The following is a 22,387-nucleotide window of genomic DNA, read 5'->3' on the forward strand; positions in this document are numbered from 1 at the left end:
GGACCCTGCCTTGGCGCTGAGCCCCGACTGCGGTTGACTGCATGCTTGTCTCTCCCACTGAGCACCCAGAGGTAACAGCAGGCAGATGCCCCTCGAGCGAATGGCCCATCAGCTCAGTGAGATATCTAGTCTGAGCGCGAGGCCTTGATGCCACGCGGCTGACGGGCACCAGGCCTGGGGGGCCGCCTTGCATTTTATAATATTCAGCCTCCCAGGAAGTTACAGCTGGGAAGCAGAGGGGGCAGTGGCGTGGGCCAGGCACGTGTGGTTGCGTGTTTTGGGGGGCAGGATAGATAGGCAGAAGCCCTGCCCACCCTGCACGGTGAGATTAGCTGAGGTGAGCCTCCTATGTCCCCTGGAATCCTCATTTGCTCAGGCATCCTCCACGGCTGTCGCTCTTTGGGGACCTTGGACCGGGGCAGCCCCTCCCTTGGCCTGAGATTGTGCTGTGTTGGATTCTGCACTGCCCGGCCATCCCTGCAAGCTCCTGTGTTCTTGGTCATGAAAGGAACTCCCTGTGCGCTCACTGGGTCCGTTAGCGGCTCTCCGTCCATCGCTCCATCGGCCTGCTGTGACAGCCACCCAGGCGGGTGCCTGCCGACCTGAGGAGGGGTTCGATTGTCTTGACCTGGTGCGACCAGCCGCGCAGACCCTGGGAAGTCACCTAACCTCTCTCACGCCTAAGTTTCCTGATCTGTAGGAATGAGTAATAACTTAAGCGTTTCCTATAAAGTTGCTAGGACGCTCAAATGAGATCATCATGAAAGTGCTTTGTAAACTGTAAAAATTACCGGTTAATGTTTTGTTATCTTTGTGGAAAAACAGCAAATGTGAGAGGGAGGAAGAGCAAGTGAGTAAGTGAGAATTGCATCCACGTGCAAGAAAGCCCTAAATAACGTGGTAGGGAAGCTGCCATCCCAGACCAGATTCCCATGAAAATCAAACCGGGCAGAAATAAAGAAAAGAAGTTCAAGGTCATTGCTGCAAACGCATGTGTTTCGTTCGGCCTCAGTGGGAGGGAGGGTTTTTATTTTAGTGTGGGAACAGGAATATAATTCAGTTTTTTCCAGTCAGAACTTTTTGATGCGTTGCCATGATTCACAGGCTCTGACTCACATATTAAAGTCCCCACTAGCATATTACCGATAGTTTATGTTCCTTTAAAAGGAGATAAGATGAAGCAGGGGGATTACATAATTATTTTCTCTTCAGTTTATACCTTGGATTTATCTGACCTGATAATTTCAGGAAGAAAAACTTCCCCCTCGGCAAAGACAAAAAAATCTCATGACTGTCTTCAGTCATCCCGTTTTCAAAACGCTTGTTAAAATCCACTTTAGGACTGTTAAGGCCAGGCTCTGTAAAGGACTCTGTAATCTTGGTTACCTGAAAATGCCCTGAGCAGCCTCACTCTTGGCCTCAGGGGGCTTCTCAGAGCCCCTCTTCCAAACGCAGTATGTGCAGCGCTTTCCCAAAGAGATCGAACAAAACAAAAATTTTCCCAACTCGTTACACCTTAACCAGTGACATGAATTTTCTATACGCCCAGCATGACTCTAGGCCCAGGGAGAAATAAAAGGGAACAGGAGCTATGATTCCCTCTCCTCAAGGCCTCTCGAGAGCAGGTGGAGACACGGGTACATGCAACAGCCGGGAATACCTCGATGCCAAGGCGTGGAGGTTGAGTGAGAGACGGCCGGTCAGTGGTCAGTGCAGCTCAGTGGGGAAAAGGATCTCAGGTGGGGCTCGGGGGCGGGCAGGACTCGGCGGGGCTGCGTGGTGGGAGGAGAGGGGTTCGGAGAATGGGCGCGGCATCGCGCTGTGATGCGTGTGGCAAGGGGCGTGTGTGCGTGTGGACGGGGTGAGGTTGGGTGCTGCTGAGAAATGCACTCGGCTGGGAGGATGGGGTGAAATGATGGAGGGCCCCGAAAGCCAGAAACGGGTGTGGCCTTGGGACCAGGAGCGATGGAGATGCCAGCAGGTTTCCCCGGGCAGAGAGGAAAACCACACGCAGACGCCTAGGCTGACAGCAGCAGACAGGACACGCAGGAGGGGCCGAGGGAGACCCTTTGGCCCTCAGGCGTTGAACTTTTCGACTACTAGGAGTGGTAAGAAGGGAGATGAAAAGGCTAATATGAGCATAAAGAAGCATTGGCAGCCCTGGCTTCATGGGCCAGTTGGTTGGAGCACCGTTCATGTACCGAAGGGGTTACCGGTTCAATTCCCGGTTGGGGTGCATGCCTAGGTTGCGGGTTTGATCCCCAGTCGTGGTTGTGGGAGGCAAACAGTATCTGTTTCTTAATCACGTCTATGTTTCTCTCTCTCCACCCTTTCTCTCTCTCTAAATCTATGGAGGCATGTCCTTGGGTGAGGATTAAAAAAAAAAAAGTCTTGTCAGACTTGGTCTTCAGTTGGCTGTGGGAATGAAGGAAAGGGACGTGACCCTCTCCGAGTGCCCTGTTTGGAGTGAGGTGGGCTCTGGGGAGGGTTAGAGGGTAGGCGTTTAGCCTTCCTTCCGCAGCCCTGTCTCTGTGTCCCGTTGTCTTGACTCATCTTCTGTGTTAATTCTCGCCAGGACACCTCCACACCCCACCACTAGTGTGGTTGCATGGCAAGGCTCCTGATAGCCCAGTGAATAAATCATAAACGAGTTGATCCCGTGTCAGGTGGGGAGGGAAATCCTCTCTACGTTGAGAGCCTTGACTTGGCTCTGAGGAAGGGATTCTTAACCTGGGAAGTATGGATGGATTTCAGGAGGCCCGTGGACTTAGGTGAGAAGTTCACTAGCATCTACCTGAGACCCAGCATTTCCTTCACGTATATAAATGCAGCCGACAAAGCACAGTGGCATTAGCAGTTCCTGTGACTGTCACCCACAGAACTCACATTTTTATGTCACGTTACCGCTGTGTCAGGTATCATGAGTGATGGCTTGCATTCACTACGTTCACAATTTTGCTAGTTTATTAGACGTGCTGCTTGATCTTGCTACTAAGTATGCTTGTAATGAAGCATATAGGTTATCGCAAATTTTAAACGTATTTGATTTGTTTCCTTTATAATCCTATGTATTTTACTTTTAATACGATAGAAACATTATTCTTAGAAAAGGTCTATACACTTCACCATACTGCCAAACGGGTCCATGGCACAAAAAGGGTTAAGAAATCCCTGTAACTTCTCACCAAGTTTGGTGTAAGCTGGGTTCTTCACATGGAGTTGCCGAAGTTTGCTGTATGACTCACACATCAAAGAAATGCCATAACACGGGACTCCACGCAACATGGTTGCCTGGAAACGAAGGCCTACTTAGATTTTCACTTTTTTTTTTTAAGAAAAGAATGCACCAGATGACTATAGAAGACTTATACATGGTCCTTTTACTTCCACATGTCTCAAAAGACCACCCGAATCCCCAGCCCCCACCAGAGGTCAGCGGCCACTCTTCCTCCCCTTTGCGCGTCGTGACTTTCATTTTCTTTCATTTTGGGGTCTCCTGCAGGTGGTGCAGGTGGGGACCAGCGTACCTGGGAAGAGTCATACTCATCCTCCTTGTCCTCCAGTGTTTATTAAATACATTCAACATAAAGGACCATGTGCCGCGTGCTCATGTATTACAACGAGCCTCCGTTTCCTCATTATGCCACTTAACAAATGCCTTCGTATTTCCTGTTTAACTCTCACACTTCTGAAGATGGCTTTACAATCATCTCTGTTTCACAAATGAAGAAACTGAGGCCCAGGAAAGTGGGGGAACCTCCCCCTGGTGCGGGCAGAGCCAGGGCTTGGAAACACACCCCTGCCCCTCCGTGGCTGCGTCTCTGGGTTCCAGGCGTCGTCCGTGCTGTGCCTTGGAGCGGGGACAACCCCTCTGACCTTCTGTTGGGGGTCAGGTCCTCTGAGGTCCCTGGTGACGAGTGGCTGGGGGGTCGGGACCCTGACTTCCCTGACTAGACCCACGAGAGCGCCCCGGGGTTAGATGTGATGGTGACGACGGCCAGCTGGCTGCTTGGAGAGGCCCTTGGGTGTGTCCCCTGCTCCTGAGCCTGGCTCCCTTCGTCACCTCCAAGGACATAAATTTTCAGCCAGCAGCGTAAAGTCTTTATCTTAGATGAGTGCCCATCGGGAGGGAGCCCTGGCCTGCAGGAAGGTGCATCGTGTTGGAAGAGCCACGCTTCTCAGGCCCTGCCCCGGCCAGGGCAAACATCCAGGACCGCCCCCGCCCCTGCCGCCCCATTCCTTTGGCTCCTCCGGCGCTCTCCTCATTGCACTTTTCATTCCCCGAATCTTGACCTGAAAGGGCTGATTTCTGTAGACGGATTCAGTTCTGTGCTGATGTCGCTGGAGTGGAGGGTGGCAGGTACACGCTGGGCGGTGCCGAGTTCAAGGGGGCTCTAGGTGACGCGCCCTCTTCTGAGATGGTCCTGCCACATAGCATGGAGATACTAAAGAGGTGCAATCCTTGTAGTCATCAAAGCCACCATCTCCGCGTGTGAGCAGTACTTTGTTGTGAATGCCCTTCTGGGCACCGTTTTTTAAATTAGGAGATCAAAGAAAACCAAATCCTGTCCTTTCAGATTTCTCAGCAGCCTCGTGCCTGGAAAACACTAAGTGTTAATGATTTCATTGACAGACCTTGAGGAATGAATGTTCCAGTTACAAAGTGTTAAGTATTCTACTAGGAAGAAGTAAAAAAATAAAAACCTATTTGTATTACCTCCCCCAAAAAGTACAACCTGAGAAATTGTAGTGTTTCTGCCTCAGAGATGCTAGGTGAGCAGTTCACACTTAATCGAGTCTGTCATAGAGCCGTTCTCTGTCTTCACAAATGCTTTTATAGGGCTGGGGAGCTAAAAATAGAGCCGAAAATAACATGCGCCACCTAAAATATCCACAATTTGGAAGGTCTGCTAGGTCCAGCAGTTTCAGGGGCTGGCAGCGTTCTGGTGAACGCTGGCTGTTTTGAAAATACCCCTGGATTCTCAGGTTATAGTACTGCCACGCGCTGAGCGCTGGCAGGCATTTGAAGTGCACATGATCTGGTCATGGAAGCTGTACGTGGCATTCCCGGGGAGACCGCAGGTCCCATCCACAGGTGTGAGCTGACTTTGGATTTGAGAAATCCAAATTCCAGCCCGATTTTCTAGCGAGTTACTGTCTGACCTTGAGAATTTGCATCTCATGTTCTGAAGAACCTTAGTCCAACAGAATGAATATTTCTTGCTTGAAAGGGTTTTGAGTACCTTGAAGGGCTAGATCCCTCCCCATTTATACCCACGTACTCATGCTCATGACAGCACCCGCACCCCCAAACCCACATGGCTTTCCAGGTCCCACACCCACACACCCTGCCTGCGAAGCCCTTTCCCAGCTCCAGTCCCTGCGTGACCTTTACTCAGACATCATTTGGGTCCCAAGCCTGTGCAGCCTGGGAGGAGTGAGGTCACCTAATGCCAGGGTGAGGGGCTGGAGCGATTACTAGAGAAGGGAGGGTGAGGGGGACAAACCCCACCTCCGCCTCCCTGAGCTCCCCTGGGAGAGCCTGCTGGCCTGAACGAGATGTGTAGACAGTCGCGCAACTTTGGGACCCGCTTCTCCCAAGCTGGGCAGACATGTTTCCATGTGCAAAACAGAGAGACGACTCTCCCAACCTCCACCATCTCTCCGCCCCTGCACAGGCGGTGAAAGTCTCAGAAACTGTCTATCTGGCCCTCACATTGTAGTGGCCATTGTTCAAGCCACGGAGATTTCAGCCTTTGTTTCTTTTCAGAAACAACATTAACCGCCCACCCAAACATTTTCTTTTGAGGCTGCCTTGAGGATTGGATGTTAAATAAGGAATTTGTTGACTGAAACAAATGTTTTGGATTTTCTTCAAATAAGACAAAATTGCCAACATAAACATGACCCTCGGCTAACTCTCTTCCAACCAAGCAGAGCTGGGAGTGAAGCCATTTACTACAGCCACGGAGGGCTCAGCCTGTTTACCGGAATCTCCTGGATTTTTCTGTTTGGCTACTTCAGGAGTTGATGACAGGATCATGCAGCAAACTAGTTGCCTCTTGTCATATGTGCCCCATCCAGGGGTCGAACCACAACCTGGTGTGTGCCCTGACCGGGGATCCAGCTGGGGAGACAACCAGTGGCCTTCCTGTCTACCGGATGATGCTCCATCCAGCCCCCGGAGCCACACGGGATTCCTGGAAATGGACAATTCCAGAAACAGACAATTTAGAAGTTTTAGGACACATGCCGTTCTGAGTACCTCATTTCATCCCAACGAGTGGACGTTGCATCATCTCACATCGTCACACAAAGAAGGTGCGCACAGGACAAGGAGGTACTTTGAGAGAGCCCACGTTCACATGACTTTTATCAAAGGACATTGTTATAATTGTCCTATTTTATTATTGTTGTTGTTAGTCTTTTCCTGTGCCTAATTTATAAATTAAACTTTATCCTAGAGAAAGAGGAGTTAGGAGACAAAGGATTTGCAGAAATCTTGGGGAGATATTTTAGTTTCCACAAGCCGTGGTTTTGGGAGGCTTACAAGGGGAGGCCCTGTCTGAGGGCGAAGTTGTGCTAACATTCCAGTGGCCTTGCTGTCCTGATGGTAGGACCCACCCACTCATGTCCAGGGGAGGGAGCCTGTGTCCCCAAAGTCACTGGGATAGCACACAGGCATTTGAGGGCCCTTGGATGCAGAATTTCCTTTCCCAATACAGCAACCAGGCCTTTCCCAGCATGCATTTATTTAATCAAACTTTTATCTCAAAATATCTGGAGAAAACATTTGGTTCTTTTAATAAAGAGTAATTTGGGGACAGTCACCTTGCACAATTTATATACGAATGAAGGCAGCCTCCACAGAGAGGAGGGGCAAAGTCTGTGCTATTTTGTTCAAATCCCATGCCCCGCTTCCGGCCCATCTTCTGGGTGGTGGCTGGTGTCTCCCAGGGTGACCGCACTCTCCCCTGTCTTGTCTCTGCTTACACATACGTGTCCCTTTTCACACGCAGGGATGATGTCACCGACTCCGCCTTGCTGGGACTGGGTACCGGCTTGATGTTCTAGTCCTGGGGCCTGGCTGGCACGGCCCCCTGTGCCGGGTGGCGCGGTGAGCGGGAGCCTGAGGTGGAGGGGGCGGGGGTTAGGCAGCCGAGGTGGGAAGGCTGCCTTATGGGCAGGGTCCCTGTGGCCCTGCGCTCTCTCCGGCAGAGCTAAGTGACCTTCACTGTTGCGACCACAAAACAGCAGAGCCATCTGTTTTCTTCTATCCCCTATCTCTGCCTCCCAAATTTTCCTGGGAAAGTTTCCAGGAGTTGAAGCTCACAGGGCGGGTCATCAGAGCTAGGCCTTCAGAAACAAAGGTGCTGCTGGGCGCCTGGTAGGAGAGACCGTGCGAGCGGCGGCGCATCCGCATCCGCGGCAGGAGCCCGCAGGGCGGAGACAGCGAGGGCGCCGCCGCAGCACAGCGGGCGCTTCCTGGGCGCTTGCTCCGGGGCGGCCCCCACGTGCTTGCCCTGTCTGCTCCTCCTGGTGACACCGTAGGATAGGTGGGAACAGTTCCCTGCGCTGTGATAAGCCGGTCCAGCCCGGGCCGGGTAGCTCAGCTGGTTAGACCGTCGTTCCGATTCACCAAAGTTGCGGGTTCGATCTCTGGTCAGGACACATGAATGAATCAACCAATGAATGCACAAGTAAGTGGAACAACAAATCAATGTTTCTCTCTCTCTCTCTCTAAAATCAATTAAAAAAATCCATAACTTATTCAAGGCCATACTGATAATTCTGAAATGCGACCCCCAAAGCTACTGCTTGTAATAACGTTACCGTGGCCGGCTTTTGGTCCAGGAGGCCTCCCCAGAGGCCTGGGGGAAGCTCCCTAAAGCTCCTAATGGAGTGACCCCTGGATGCACCCCATGACCCTGGTGGGGCAGCAAGTTAAAATAGAGGATGCTGACATAACTTCTACTTTCAAATAACTTTTTAATGTACCGATGCAGCGTTTGGAAATTATTACCACGAAAAACATTATTTGTTGTTTATCTGAAATTCACATTTAACTAGGTGCCTGTATTCTATCTGGCGACTCGAGGCCCAGGGTCCTCTAGGGCTGAAGAGCCGTTTGGTGGCAGGTGTCTGAAAACTCTCACCTCTCAGCCAGGCCTGGGGTTGCCGAGGCCCTCGCTGGTGGCTCGTCGGGGCCACTGGGGGCTGGAGAGCGGTTGCAGATGCACAGGCCTTGTGGGAGCTGCACTCAGGCGACCTTAGCACAGAGGAGCCTGCACGCGGGGAGGCCAAGGAAGTGCCTCCACATGTCCTGCGAAGGGAGTGACCTGGGAATCAGAGCGGGCTTTGGGGCAGAATAAGGTGAGGGGCAAAGCCGTCAGCCCCGGGATTGGTTTGCTGGGGCTGCCAAAATAAAACGCCAGGCTGGGCGCTCAAACACTGCACATGCATCGTCTCACAGTTCTGGAGGCTGATAGTCCACGGTCAAGGGTGGCGGCAGGTTTGGTGTTTTCTGAGGCCTTGCTCTTTGGCGGCTGTCCACCTGGGTCTTTACATGGTCTCCCTTCCGTGGCCAGGCCCTAACCTCTTATTAGGGCACCGGCCACAGTGGATTAGGGCTCACTCTTGTGACCTCATTTTAACTTACCTTTTTGGACCCTTTCTTCAAATATAGGCCCATTCTGTGTGGTTCTAGGGGTTAGATCTTCAAACTGTGAATTTTGGGGGGTGGGGGGGTGGGACACAGTTCAGCTCAGAACAGCCGGAACGCGATTCAGGAAGCACGTGAACTGGTCTGTGCAGTGGAGCGGCTCTGCCACGGCGCCCTGGGGGCCTCGAACACGTCCACACAGGCCACCTGGGCCAGCTCGCGTGGCGGCTGAATCTAAATCTTGGCAGAACACCCTGGAATCCTCCCAGAACATGAGGGCCCAGGAGGCTTGTGAGCAGTTCAAGACCATCTCCACCGGCCCCCCGTCGCCCCAGCAGCCTGCGGTGGCATGGTTTCTCGTCACCTGCTGGGTTCTGCTGATGCAGGAGGCTTTCTGCCTTGTCCTCCCCCCACGGAGGGCACCGCGGCAGGCTGTCACCTAGCCGCAGGAGCTCCTCAGCAACAGGGTGTCCCCGCCTTCGGTGGCAGTCACCTGGCCCCCTTTGTCTCTGCGCACAGGCTGCGGGGAGCTGGCATCTTTGGCTGCTCTCCCTGGCACTGTCCCTGTGAATAATGTCCCATTTGGGGCTTGTTGCTCCTCTCCCAGCCGAATCTGCCAGTCAGGATTTACCTTGCACTTGACTCTTTGGCACAGGAGGCAGGAAGCAAAGGCAGCCTGAGTCCAAGGAGGGGGCGCCTGTGGGGAGGAGGGGGCGGAACAAATGCAACATAAAGCTGTTCTTAAAGGGGAGTGGCTCGGGGGGTCTCAGCTCCGTGCAGTCAGGCCAAGGTGGGGGGCAAACAAAGGACACTTAGGGTGGGCTCAGGGGTGATGAAGACGGAAAGGCTCGTACCCCAGATAATTAGACATTTTAAAAGTTGCTAGGAACAAGGACTGGATGTCTCGCTTTTCTTTTCCTCCTGTTTTTTTTCCCCCCACCCAGAAGCTACATAAATATTAAATGCTGACCCCCAACTATTGACCCTGGGCATTTTGGAGGCTGGTCCAGAAGACGGGACGCCGTACTGGTAGGGCAAATGGTTGGAAGCTCAACAGCAGCACAGTCATCAGTATCCTGGGGTTCAAAGATTTTGGGGTTCAAATCACGTCTCCTTAATTTATAAGCTACACCATCTCAGGTCAATGGTTTTACCTTTTCAAGCGTTAGTTTTCTCAATCTGCAAAATGGAATTTTTCTTCACTTCTTTTGAGTTGTTGTGATGATTGTGTACTAATAATTTACTCCCTGTATACTTACCATGTGCCCTGTGTGTGCTAAGTGTATTATATGTGTTATCTCATGTAATTCTCCAAACCACCCCCAGAGGTAGGATTGCTACTATTTCAGTTTCACAGATGAACAGACTGAGGCACTGAGAGGTTAAGTAACTTGCCCACAGTTAAAGCCAAGGAACGTTGGAGCCGCAATTCAAACACAGGCAGACTCAAGCCAGAGCGCCTGCCCGCTGGTCAGCGGGCTGCAAAAACACTACACAAAATGTTAGGTAGAGTGCTTAGTGCATAAAGAAGCATGACACATGGTAGATACTGTGATTTTTACCTTGTCCTTACCTCAGTTTGAGAAAACCGACAAGTACAAAAAAGTATATAAAGAAGGAGACGTACTTTATAAAAGTATATAAGGAAGCTGGACAAAAGATGACTGTTTTTTTTTGTTTGTTTGTTTCTTTGGTTTTTTTGTATTTTAAAAGAAAAAATTTCCACAAAAATCTTGCTTGGGATCAGGAAAAAAGTTATTAGAGAAAAAAAAAAAGAGTCAGTCATAATCCTCCAAGGAGGAGGCCTTTGGGTGAGGCCAGATGCAGAGACTCTTGGAGACCTTTCCTGAAACTCTGGTTTCCCTCTGGCAGGGAAGTACACACACTGGAAACCAGTCCACAAAACTGGTCTCCGGGGCCCACAGCCTGGCACCAAAACGCAAGCCCTGATCCTGCGTGGGGTAGGTCCAGGGGGCACTCAGTGTAAGAGTGAACTGAGCCACTCCCTCATCACCTGCTGGAGGTCCTGTCCGGAAACGACGCAGCAGGCACGTGGCTGATTTGTCTGTGACCTGGGGAGTTACTTGGGACTCTGGATCCTGGAGTCACCTCCGTTGCTAGGGTGGGCGGCTGCGCTCCAAGCCCCCTGCCGGGAGGGGAGGATGCGCTCTGTGCCACATTGTGAGGTCACAGCCTTCCCTTGGCAACCCAAACCTGCGGTTAGGCCGCGAGGCGCATTCCCGGGGAGGTGGCAGGGAGGGACTCCAGGACTGAAACGCAGCGATTCCGTGTCCTGGAGGGAGGCCTCCGCCGAGTAGTCTTGCCCGTCGGTTCCCGGGACTTGGACTTGGGCTGCGGCCCCCGCCCCACGTGCTCGCCAAGGCCTGGGCCACCGATGGCGGGCGCGCGGCCTTGCGGCCCCCTGTGCGGCGGTGGCGGCCAGCTCGAGCTGCCGGGGACGGTGACACGCCTGACGCGGGGAGGCCCCAAGCGCCGGGAGCCCCAGGTGGCAGCGCTGCACGCGACGGGCATCAACGGCGGCTCCTGCTCGGGCTGCTGGTGCTGGCGGCGGCTGTTCCTGCGGGGCGCGGCCCCGGCCCCGCGCCGGCCGAAGGCGCAGCCCGCGCGGCCCGGCACGGCGGCCCCGGAGCGCGGCCCGTGGGGCGTCCCGAGCCTGCGGAGGCTGCTCAAGGGGCTGGCCGCATGGAGGCGGCGGCCCGCGCCGCTGGAGGAGATCCCGCTGCTGCTGCTGGAGCGCGCGCAGGGCGCCGCCTAGGCCGCGAGCGGCTCCCCGCGCCGTTCCCGGAGCCCGGGTTTGGTTTTGATCCCCCAAGAAGTGAAAGTAAACCCAGCACCGTCATATGAACTTAAGGACATGGATTTGGGGGTATATGCATTTGCACCCCAGCGTATTTACACCGAAGTAAACTGACTCTGTGCGTGCGCTTCCCTCGGGACCGGACTCTTCCAGAACCACCCCCAGGAAAGACTGTGGGGGCCACGGTGGTTGTCAATCTCAATGTGTGCAACCAAGGCATTAAAAAAAAATAAATAAAAGATACATATATAAGTGGGATGCTGAGCTCCTTACCCATCAGTGTGAGTGAACTCTACTTTCCTCTTTTGTGTGAAGCAACATTAGAAAGAACCAAGACTTGCGGGATGCGGGGAGTTTGAAAAACTAGAGGAATCTGGAGGAAAAGCAGCGAGGGGACCTCTGGAGGCCCCTGGGTGGGGCTTCAGCCTCTCCCTTTTCCTCACCAAAGAGGTTTGGCAGTTCTCTGGGTTCAGAGGTAAATTAGTGGCTATAAGGAAGTAAGGCCACTAATCGACCTCTTGAAAAGTAATGCATGAAGCCATGAACCTCTATTAGCACAGACTTCTGCAAACTGCAAGGGCCAGTATCTGGATAACAAGATGAACCTCAGGAGCAGATAATAAAGGGGGGGGGGGGACACGACACTATTGTCTCTCTGCATGTTTGACATCCTTTCTGCACACAAGACCAGACCAGATGTGAATTTGTGACCAACTTTTTATAATCAATATTAGGAACCTGTTTAGAATGGGGGGAAAGTCCCCCTTTGGTTCTTGTCCTTGAGGTGAGATCATTCCTACAAAGGAGAGTAGACAAACCACAAAAGACTGCCGCTGTTTGTTTAACAATACTTCATTCAGGAGAGGCCTCTGAATGAGCAGAAGAGCCAATGAAGGCGAGAGGGGGAGGGTCAGGTTGGAGGTTCTAAGCAAAAGCCAAGCAGGTTTGTAGGAAAGGAGGGGCCCAGTCACCCAGACTCTTGGAAATGGAAGCTTCGGAGGGAGGAATGTGTGGGGGGGCCTGTTCCTCTGCAGGCCTCCCCAACACTGCTGATGGGGAGGAGGCATTTTCTCCCTTCCCCGCCGCACCTCCGCCTGTGAGGGGCGTGGTTGTGCCCTCCTTGGCAGCCCAGGAGTTGGCCCAGGGACTTGAGCTCAAGAGGAACACACATGAGAAAACGTGCGTGTGACTACAAGAGGCATAAACGTGAGGGGGCGGGGCTGGCCACATCTGCAGAGCAGAGGGGAGCGCTGGGTTTGGAAGAGAGCCTCCCACCCCCAACCCAAATGCTTAACCGTTGCCATTTTCTGGAGATCAGAAAGCACTCTAAAGCATTTCTTATAAAAGTATTTTTAATAAATTGATGTATTTCAATGTTGTTAACATGATAGCCTGGTGCTATATCAAGGTAGCAAAAGTGAAGATTCCTGGTATTTTTTTTTATAAACACTATGAATGACAGTACATTTGCATTCAACTTCACAAGAAATCATCTTCAGGTTCATGGGGACTAACAGCTGGGACGCCTTTCCAACAGCAAAGATGCGCGCACCGACCAAGTGGGCCACGGACGCCTGACAGTGGAGCTGCGCTTGAAGGCCACACTGAGGGGAAGGGACGTGGCAGTGTGGCTGGCTTGCCGAGCAAAACCCAAGTCTTTTAAACTTAATGAAAGAAAATGGAGCACGTATCAGAGTTACAGAGTATCTTACAGACGTAGAGCCAGAAGACAACACACAGATTAGAACCCGGAAGCAGCAAATGCGTTTCTACCCGTTCGGGGACAGAACGAAGCCGCGGACAGTCGCGCAGGGGGCGCAGCCACTGGCTGAGCCCGGTGCTCCCTGCTTTGTGCAAGTGCTGGTGAGGGCGCCGGGCCGTTGCTGTGGGCCAGGGCGACCGCGGGCGGGGCTGCAGGCATCGCCGCCTTCTCGACTCCACAGGCCTGCCCTGCCCGAGGCCCAGGCCCCCTTCTTGGGGTTGGGAAAAAAAACCCCCAGAGCATTTAAAACGGTAGAAACCAGTAGCTTCTAACCCTCTGCCACTGTATTACTACTGCCCAGCCCACCACGGGAAGCACGCTTGGCTTGGTCACAACGACAGAGAGAACACCCGACTCCATCGCATCCGGGGAGCCTCAGTGACCGGGTTTTTCTGAACAGAGATCAGGTCGAGAGCAAGACTCTTTCCCTCCAAGGGCAAGGAAAGCTGCTGAAGTGCTAGGGGATTAAATTCATTCTCAATTTTGAACTGTGAAGAAGTAAGTGACTTACATAAGATAAATAAGATTACATAAACATATTTATTTCTCAACCTCGAGTACAATTAAATTGTAATCCATCTGAAGTCCAGAATTTTATCTGCTGATTGTTATTATGGTAACTGGCCTTGGGCCACAGTTTATTTCTACCAGGACCCTTTACACTATTTGTAAACTCCAAATGCTGCAGATTAAAGTAAACACAACGAAATAACGGAAGGTCCTTTGTGTGCTGAGGTGCTGGGTTCTGGATAAACACAACTGGGATGTCGTGGCTGTTCACCACCGAGCGTCTAATGGATGGCTGCTCCTCCTCGGTCAGCAGCCCAGACTTACACCGTGTGTATGGGAACGTATCAGAAAAAACTGTCATCGCCCACATTACTTAAAAACAAAATCCCAAGCAAACAACATCAGATACCTTTCACTAACCCGGGTTCTGATGATAGGACTCTACTCTGAGCAAACAGACCCACTGCTACACTCTGTGTTTTATTCTAATCTCATGTTAGACCCGAACCAAGTCAACTTTCCATAAAGGTCATAAATCCTTTCCTCTTCCTGTCACATCCCTCAAAACCAGTGCGCTGCCCCCCTAAAGGGCTGAGGATGTTTTGTAAAGGCTTTTCTCTCCACAAACAGAACAGTCAAAGCCCAAATTAGGTTAAGTGGCTTCATTTTCCTCAGGTTGATGCTTATAGCTCAAGGTTTATTTTCCCGATGAACAAGGTGTGCTTAAGTTGATAAAATGAATCAAACTCAGCTTATGGAAAAGTTAAAAATGTAGTTTACTCCAAGTTATGTATCTTTACAAAGAGAAATAACACTAACCACCCAACCTAGAAGTTTAAATAAAAGTCGATGATTTAAAACTAATAATATATATAAAGCTGAAGTCACTGCCTTGGATGATTTATACACTGCATCCAGTATTTTACATAGGACATTCATTCTTAAGGCAGAAAAAGTGAATTTGACATGTAATGACTTGACTCTCACATCCAAGGGTCAAACTAGGGGTAGGCTTGAGCAGACGGATTCCTTGCTGACGAGGACTTATCTGTGGACAATTCCATCCTTAGAGTTATGTAAGAGACGTACATTTGAGAGAACAGAAAAAGATGACTTTTAAGATATGAAAACATGAATTTTACACAAGAGGTCAATGAGACTAGCTTTTCTATTATGAGGTGAAACAACTCCCATAATAGACTAACAAACTCAACATGCTCTTTCTGATGTGGTATGTAAAATGTTTAAAAGATCAAAAAATTTCCTTTCTGGAGTGTGTTTCTTTAGACTAGTTTTCAAGGTCTAGTATAAAAGGTAGCCTGAATAGTTAAAAGCAGTTGAATGTCAACTCATCCTGCTACTCAGAAGGCTACCATTTAGGATATTCCTACCCCATCAATAAAATCCTGTGCAGGGAGGATATCAATATGTATTAAAATAAAAAAGAAGCTCCCCCCAATACATGTGCAAAACCATTCGTCAGTTACTAGGAAGAATATCTTTAACGAAAAACATCTTAATTACAGAATCAGAGGCAGCGAGGCCGGACGGACAGAAGCACGTGCCGCCCTGCCTGGGTGGATGGATGTCTGGAACGACAGCAACCGCTGGGTGGGGACCTCCGGGGAAGTGCTGCTCCGAGTGGCGGGGAGTGGGACGCTAAGAGGAACGAGGCCCCCCGTGGGGCCACCTCTCAGCAGAACAGGGTCCCCAGCCCTCAGGGCTGTGTGTGTGCTCCTTCGCCTCTCTGCATCCTGGTACTAAGACTGTAACAAAAACAGACACGAACTAAAAGACAACTCTTAAGCAGGTGAGGATGACTATAACCGCCTAAGTACTTTTTGTGTGCCTATTATTTATGCCGTAACTCTGGCAATTGTCGGAAGTGTACAAAGATTACCTGCCTAATATCTGAAGACATGAAGGTTTTCTTCTTTCACGGCGGCAGGAGTCCATGCAAGATTTGTAAACAGCGATACAAAATACTGTAAACATAACTTAACAGAGCCTGTATAAAACAGAAAAAGTAAATCTGAATTTACAAGTGGGTTAAAAAACCAGAGGGCAGCTTCGTACAAAGTTCTCCCTCCTGCGCCGAGTGCTTAGACTACAAATATAATCCTGAGCTGAGAAACTGGGATCTGGGGCGAGAGCCGTCTTTGCGTACAAAATATCCAAAGGACGCCGACTCTTCGACTTTTCGCTAGTGATATTCAACTGCCAGAGACAGTTCTGAATATGCGACTTTGGAGACAGTTACAGTTTAGTGTGGCGTCCGGGCCGGGAGCCGGCTGCGGCGCTGGCCATGGTGGCCGAGGCGACAGCGTCCTCCGCCTCCTCCAGCTCGTCCTGCAGCTCCTGGCTCACGCTGGACTGCAGCGCCGCGGGCGTGAGCCACTCCTTCGGGAGGCAGCTCTGTAGGAAGGGGATGCAGGAGCTGAAGTAGGCGAGTCGGTTGATCCAGCGAGGAATCTCTTTCCCACAAAGAATCTGGAGGGAGAGCGCTGGGTTAGGCAGGAGGTGAAGGCGATCGGCCCCGCCGAGGCGGAGCGCGGGGGGGAGGCCGCTGCACACTAGCCTTCGGTGACGAGACTCCAGGCCTCTGATTTTGAGCAGCCCCCTGACTCGGGAGCCTGGGGTCCCTACTGTCTGCTCCATCCCTTCCTTTCTGAAGAACCTGGTTAAGGTGCGTACTTTTCGCATCTATAAAGCTGAGCTAGTCCTACTTGGCTCCTTCCTTCCTTCAACCCTTGCAAACTGCCCTGAGACACATGCTTTGAACAACACGAAGATGGGGCTCCTGTAAATACACGGTGTCACTGGGTGACAGAGGCACCGGGCAGCAGGGGCCGTCGATCCTGGACATTTCCCGACCTGCGAATTCTCCTTTTTCACAGACTCCAGTCTCTATCGCCCCATTTTTCCTGGACCTCATTTTACCCCACTGCTTCTGTCCTTGACCTAGGTTTTCCAAGGAGCTCACACTGGTCCAGAAAGCAGCATCTCCCCAGATAAGGCCTGGCTGGCCCTGTGACCCTGCTGAAGCCTCTACTAGGGACAACACAGATAGAAACGGGGGTCAGGAGGGATCCCTCCCGGCTGACGCCTTCTCCTGTTTCAAACGGTAAGAACTGGGTCTCTTATTAAGACTAACTTCACCTTTGTTACCCCCTTTCCTTCTGCAGACAGCACTGGCTTAACTGAGTCCGTTCCACGGTCCCTGTGACATTTTTGCCTCCAATCATGTCAAAGATTATGATCGTGTGATCGAGAAGTACCAGCTCTCTTCTTAGTTGATGACTTAGGCAAGAGGCTTCAAAGTATCTTATGTCCCCAAAGTAGCTACTGCGTAAATAAGCTGACACCTGTAATGAAACAATGCCGGCTTCCCGCCCGAAAGGTATAGGCCCGAAAGGTTTAGCCGTACACCTTAATGACACTGACCGTACGGGCTGCCGTTCCTGCTTGTCTGCTCTGTAAAACACAGGCAGGCAAGTGTTACATCACACCGTACACCCCAGACACACTAAGGGGTGTCTGCAGAGTTGAGGGCACCACGGAAGCGGTGACGATGGGCGTCAGGTTAATGTAACAGACACTGTTGGCTACTGGGCAGCATTTCCTGCACTCTATTTCCTAAATCCTGGTCTGATTCCGAGGTTTCTCCTCCGTACACCCATGTGCTTCCTGGGACGCTGGCTTCACCTCAGCCCCTGGGACAGGAACCTGACTAGGCTAAAAAGAGGGTTCCGTAAACGACAAGCCCCCGGCTTCTGTGTTCTTTACAAATGTATAAGCTCTGAACCACCTTCCTTCCCCCCGAACGTCACCCAGGCCACCCCGCTGGTAGCGGCGCACCCACAGGTTGGTGGTGCCTCTCCCGCTTCCCCGTCCAGGGGACACACCCGGGGATGCGTTACGCCGAGTGCCTGACTCAGTCCACCTGTAGTGGGGCGCAGGCGGCGCGCACACAGCTCACCAAGCCCTACGAGCTGCGGACGGTCCTCGGAACAGACTTGGGGAAGCGCGGCAAAGGGCCAGGGGGCTCAGCATCCCTGCGGGCAGCTCCCCCTCTCCCCTCACACTGCCCGCAGCCCTGCCGCTGCCAACAGCTACTCAGAGTCAGGAGGCCGGGCATCTATTTCGATGCTATTTACTTCTCTAGCCCTTATTTGATAATCTTTGCTTTCTTCCTTCCATTTTCTTTTTCAAGGTCCTGTAATTCTGATCTAGTTTAGGTCTTCTGCTTGGGATCCAAGAATTGGGAAGGCAAGTAAGTGCCTGTGCGATAAACTGGCAGAATCAAATTTCAAGACAGGAGAAATGAATTACTTATTAATAAGCAAGAGCATGGAAAAAAATTTCAAGTTGGCAACTAAAATTTGGGCAAAGAGAAATATGAGTGGCTAGAAAGCAGAAGTCTGTCAGGCATTAACTTCTTTAAACTGAAAGTTTCAGGTTGTAAGGAAATGAATTAGAGTAAGAGGAGACAAGCCTTTGTGTTCACTCTCTCCCCACAGCAAAGTCATTAATATAATTACAGTTTAAAGCTGTGCTGACTGTAATGCCACTAACTTTCGAAAGGTCATTCATGCAAGAGAAAGAAGTGTAACACCGTATTTTATATGACATGAAGAACCAGAAAAGAGTGAATCAACTACCTGCGGTGTGACCGTGAGTATACTAGTAAATATTATTTATTTGAAGGGCCATTAGGATAAAATTTAATTTACCTCTGATAAAGCTGAAGAAAAGTGATTGCAGTTTTTGTGCATCAAATGATAGGCGTTGCCCTTGTATTCTTTTCCCAGTTCTTCTACGATTTTTTCTATGTCATCTTCTAGGAAGTCAGTGCTCCCTAAAACAACAGCTTCTCTTAAAGGAAAGAGAGAAAACATAGCTGTGTGAGCTTTAGGTATTTACGAAATGCGTGTTTAAAGATTTGCTTATTTCCAGGGGTATCATGATGTAACCAAGCAGGGTTACTGTAATAAAACTAAAGGGAAATGAGATACTTTAAGACTTTTAATTATTTTAGTTTCTACTTTTCTGGAATAAACTTTTAAGCACACCACTTCTCAATAATTAAAAGGCAAAAGTCATTTTCTTTATAAAACATATCCTTACATTAAAAATGCAACATCACAGTTATATTTGCAACTATTGCATAAGTGGTTACATTATTAGAAAACCCACTCCATGCTGCCAATATTCCTGTTTAATTATACTTGCCATTAATGGCTGGCCAAATTCTCTTGCGGGGAAAAAAAATAAAAACCATCCCAAAAGCAACTCCCTCACTCAACTACTTCCCTGGAAATGTTAACAGACCTTATTCAATAACATGCAGAACTTTAGTTAGATCAAGTAAGGCACCCAAGAGAGCTGAAAATACTCAGAAAACTCTTTTTATCTAACAGCATTGACTAAAGGGAGGCTAAGGAGCAGGTTCCAGGCCGCCTTACACGGCGTTCCTGCGGGTCAACGCTTCAACTCTCGACAGGCCGCGGCAGCGATTTTTAGCCTGTTCCATCTCGTGGCACACAGAAACTAACTAGTAAAATTCTGCGGCACACCGAAAAATATACTTTTGCAGCTGTGATAGCTATTGTTGTATTGGCTGTTGTCATTTTTTCACTTGACAATCTGAGGGGAAGAGGTCAGTAGTCAGGTAGGGCATGTTTTAAAAACGTGCCTTCTGCCAGGCGAGAGCTGCTGGGCTGGGGGAGCCACGGACGCAGTCGTGATAAACACGTGGAGCCCTACACTGAATTTCGGGGCTATAACCTCCCTATTTTTGGCAAGTTAACTATTATAAGACCGGAAGTTTCTCTGAAGCTCCTTGCACCTAAGGTTCTAAATGTTACTTTAAATACAAACCTTAACTAAGGAATGGAAATTTGATTATTAGCATTCAGATTTTCAGTGCTGTTTACTACTGATAAGATTCCAGAAGACACTCATATCCACACATTTTAGGTTAATCAATACATGTAATGCAGGTGCCTTAACAATAGTTTCCTGGCTAATCAACTGTTTAATTAATTAAAATTTATAAACAGTGTCCCTCTCATTGGGAAAATGAAGAGAGAGTTAATAATACTGCTAGGTAGGTTACATTAAAACTTTCCTCCATGCTGCCCCAAACAGAAGATTGAGGGGTAGCAATAATCAGATATGAACATTTTCTAGAGCAGAACTTGAGTTATACCGAGGTAAAAACACCTTTAAACTACACAGAATGACTTACAAGGGTCTTGAATAAAAGCAAGAGACTAGGTAATTTCAGGCACTTTATTTGGCCAACTCCCGTCTTACACAACAACTGAGATAGATGTGGTTGTAAAATAAAATGTCAGCAACTAAAGCAATGTTAAAGAAACATTTTACCTTCCTAGATTTTACCCTACAGAATGAATTCTGAATGCCTGAAAACAAGCCATGGCACCTCAAACAGTATAATAAAAATTATCCTCCCTACTTACTTAAATTTAAATGTTTCTCCTAGTTCAGAAGCATTTCCTGGGGAAATTTCAAATATTCCAGAAAAGGGGTAAGGATGGCCACCATAAGCAAATTCTGAAAAGAGAAAACTCATGATATTTAGTATTTATCACACAAAATTTAACCAGAATGCTGAATTAGCTTTAATAAATGATGAGGATAACGATACCATCTAAATATTTTTCAGTTTATTAATGTTTTCACAAACATCTCATTTAGCTATTACTTGTTCAGAAGAGTTGATGCAAAAGGCCTGAACCCTCTAATAGTGAAAGACACTCAGAGGTAATGGCGACTTTGTTTTGATTGGCGAGAGGAGAGTGGCAAACATTCAGATGCACACACAGTCTCTCCGCCTGCCTATCCTGCCAAACGAAGTCGGCGGCCAGTTCAGCGCTTGGCCATTTTCTAATTCAAGTGATCAAATTTCTAACTTGTACTTTCCTGGAAAATATGTCTGACAACGAGTTTTCATGGTTCCTGGGCTGAACTCCTGGTTTTTCTCTGAAACATTAGCAAACCTGAAGAACTGAATTCCATTCCCCAATTCAAGAAAAAATAAACTGTCCTGGCCGGGTAGCTGAGGTTGTTCCTACACTCCAAGGATGTAGGTTTGATCCCCCGTCAGGGCACATACAAGAATGAATGCATGAATGAGTAGAACAACAAATTGATGTGTGTCTTTCTCTCTCCCTCTAAATTCAATAAACACAAATTAAAAAATAAACTGCCAAGTCAATACGCACACCCACTCCTACACACTCTCCAGCACAAGCCCTTCAGCTGGGAGGGGGCCGCCCGCATCCCAGTGAACGTCCGGCTCAGCCAGCACCAGCTCTCCCCCAGCACAAAAGAGGAGAGCGGTTTCTAATCAGGGCAGAGCAAAACCGTCTGCCTGCAGGTCTGATGAGACATTTAGATATGTCAGGGGCAAATCTTAGTGGGCTTATTTACATATTTCCAAACAAATGTTTGAATTAATCTAATCACTTAAAGTTTATTAAATATTAGAAGGTCTTAGGACAAAGCATGGGTAAAGAAGTGGTAACATACAGAGTTTACTTTTGATTCTGATCTTTCAGAAAAAAGCAGTGATGTAGATAGCAAAAAGATGTTTAACATCCAATTCTGAAATATACATTAAAACATTTTTAATGATAGAATTTTATAAAACATTGTAGATAATCAGTTTGGATATGGAAAGACTGTATTTGGATTTTTAACTTTGTCAGTTACAGTAAGGAACGTCATAAAGCCATTTATTCTTCTATTTGAGAAGCAATCATTCACTTCCAGGCATATACAGGATGGGACAAAAGTAGGTCTACAGTTGTGAGTACATGAGACACAGAGCTTACTCTTGTACTATTACCTATGAATTACTGTATTATTTTCCATACGGACAACTGTAAACCTACTTTTCCCCACCCTGTATTTTGCCCTAGCTTTGCCAAGCTTATCTGGACATATTTTGACCCATGTTCCTAATTATTCCTAAATCATTTTATGAAAGGCGACAATGATTAGGCAGGTAAAAGAGGAAGGGCTAGTACATAAGAACGCTCGGGCTCAACTCCTAGTTCTATTAGTTATTAGCAGTATGACTTTTAGCAGGTTTGAGCTTTGGTTTCTTCATCAGAAAAGTGGAGAAAATGCCACATGCTCTCATTTACCTCCCAGGAGCATGTTCACGTGGTTTAAACCTGGATGGTCCTCTAAAACTCACACACCATACACATTCAGGTGAGAAGGAATACACACAACTTCGGCAAAAGCCCAGTCGAACAAGGGAGCAAACCCCACGCCGGAATCCCCCCCAACAGCGGTGCTCCGGCCACTGACACGTTTAGCAGGGGCCCCACGTCTTCTCTGGAAATACTCGGTAGCTGCAGCCTTTCAAGGAAAATAGAGCTTAAACAGAAGGTCTTTACAAGCCCACATTTAACATGGAACACTACACCTAGGAGCACCTAGAATGTGCAATATAAAAAAAGGGGACATGCAAAACGCCACACTGATACATTTACATAAACGAGCCTTTTCTTTGCAATCGCTAAAGCCGTGCAGTTTTCAGGGTAACTGAGTAAACGGCAATCACGTACTCCAAGAGGTCACAGATCCTGCCTGGACG

At 49.3% G+C, this 22,387-nt stretch overlaps 1 protein-coding gene across 2 annotated transcripts in view; it reads right to left on the minus strand.

Annotated features, from left to right (window-relative positions):
* Positions 1-12,857: 12,857 nt before the first annotated feature.
* Positions 12,858-22,387, minus strand: part of DESI2 (desumoylating isopeptidase 2) — a 30,383-nt gene continuing 20,853 nt past the window's right edge. Inside the window, exons 3-5 of one of the 2 annotated variants that reach the window (XM_054576686.1) lie at positions 20,238-20,331; positions 18,486-18,627; positions 12,858-16,242 (exon numbers count right to left, since the gene is read on the minus strand). In XM_054576686.1, coding sequence (XP_054432661.1) covers positions 16,009-16,242; positions 18,486-18,627; positions 20,238-20,331 — 470 coding nt within the window. In that variant the 3' untranslated portion in view covers positions 12,858-16,008. The remainder of the gene's footprint in view (positions 16,243-18,485; positions 18,628-20,237; positions 20,332-22,387) is intronic. The other variant, XM_054576687.1, reaches the window with a different exon arrangement.

This window comes from Pteronotus mesoamericanus, unplaced genomic scaffold (assembly GCF_021234165.1).
Source record: "Pteronotus mesoamericanus isolate MK-2021 breed Mesoamerican mustached bat unplaced genomic scaffold, CSHL_Meso_final contig_347, whole genome shotgun sequence".
Classification (NCBI taxonomy): Eukaryota; Metazoa; Chordata; class Mammalia; order Chiroptera; family Mormoopidae; genus Pteronotus; species Pteronotus mesoamericanus.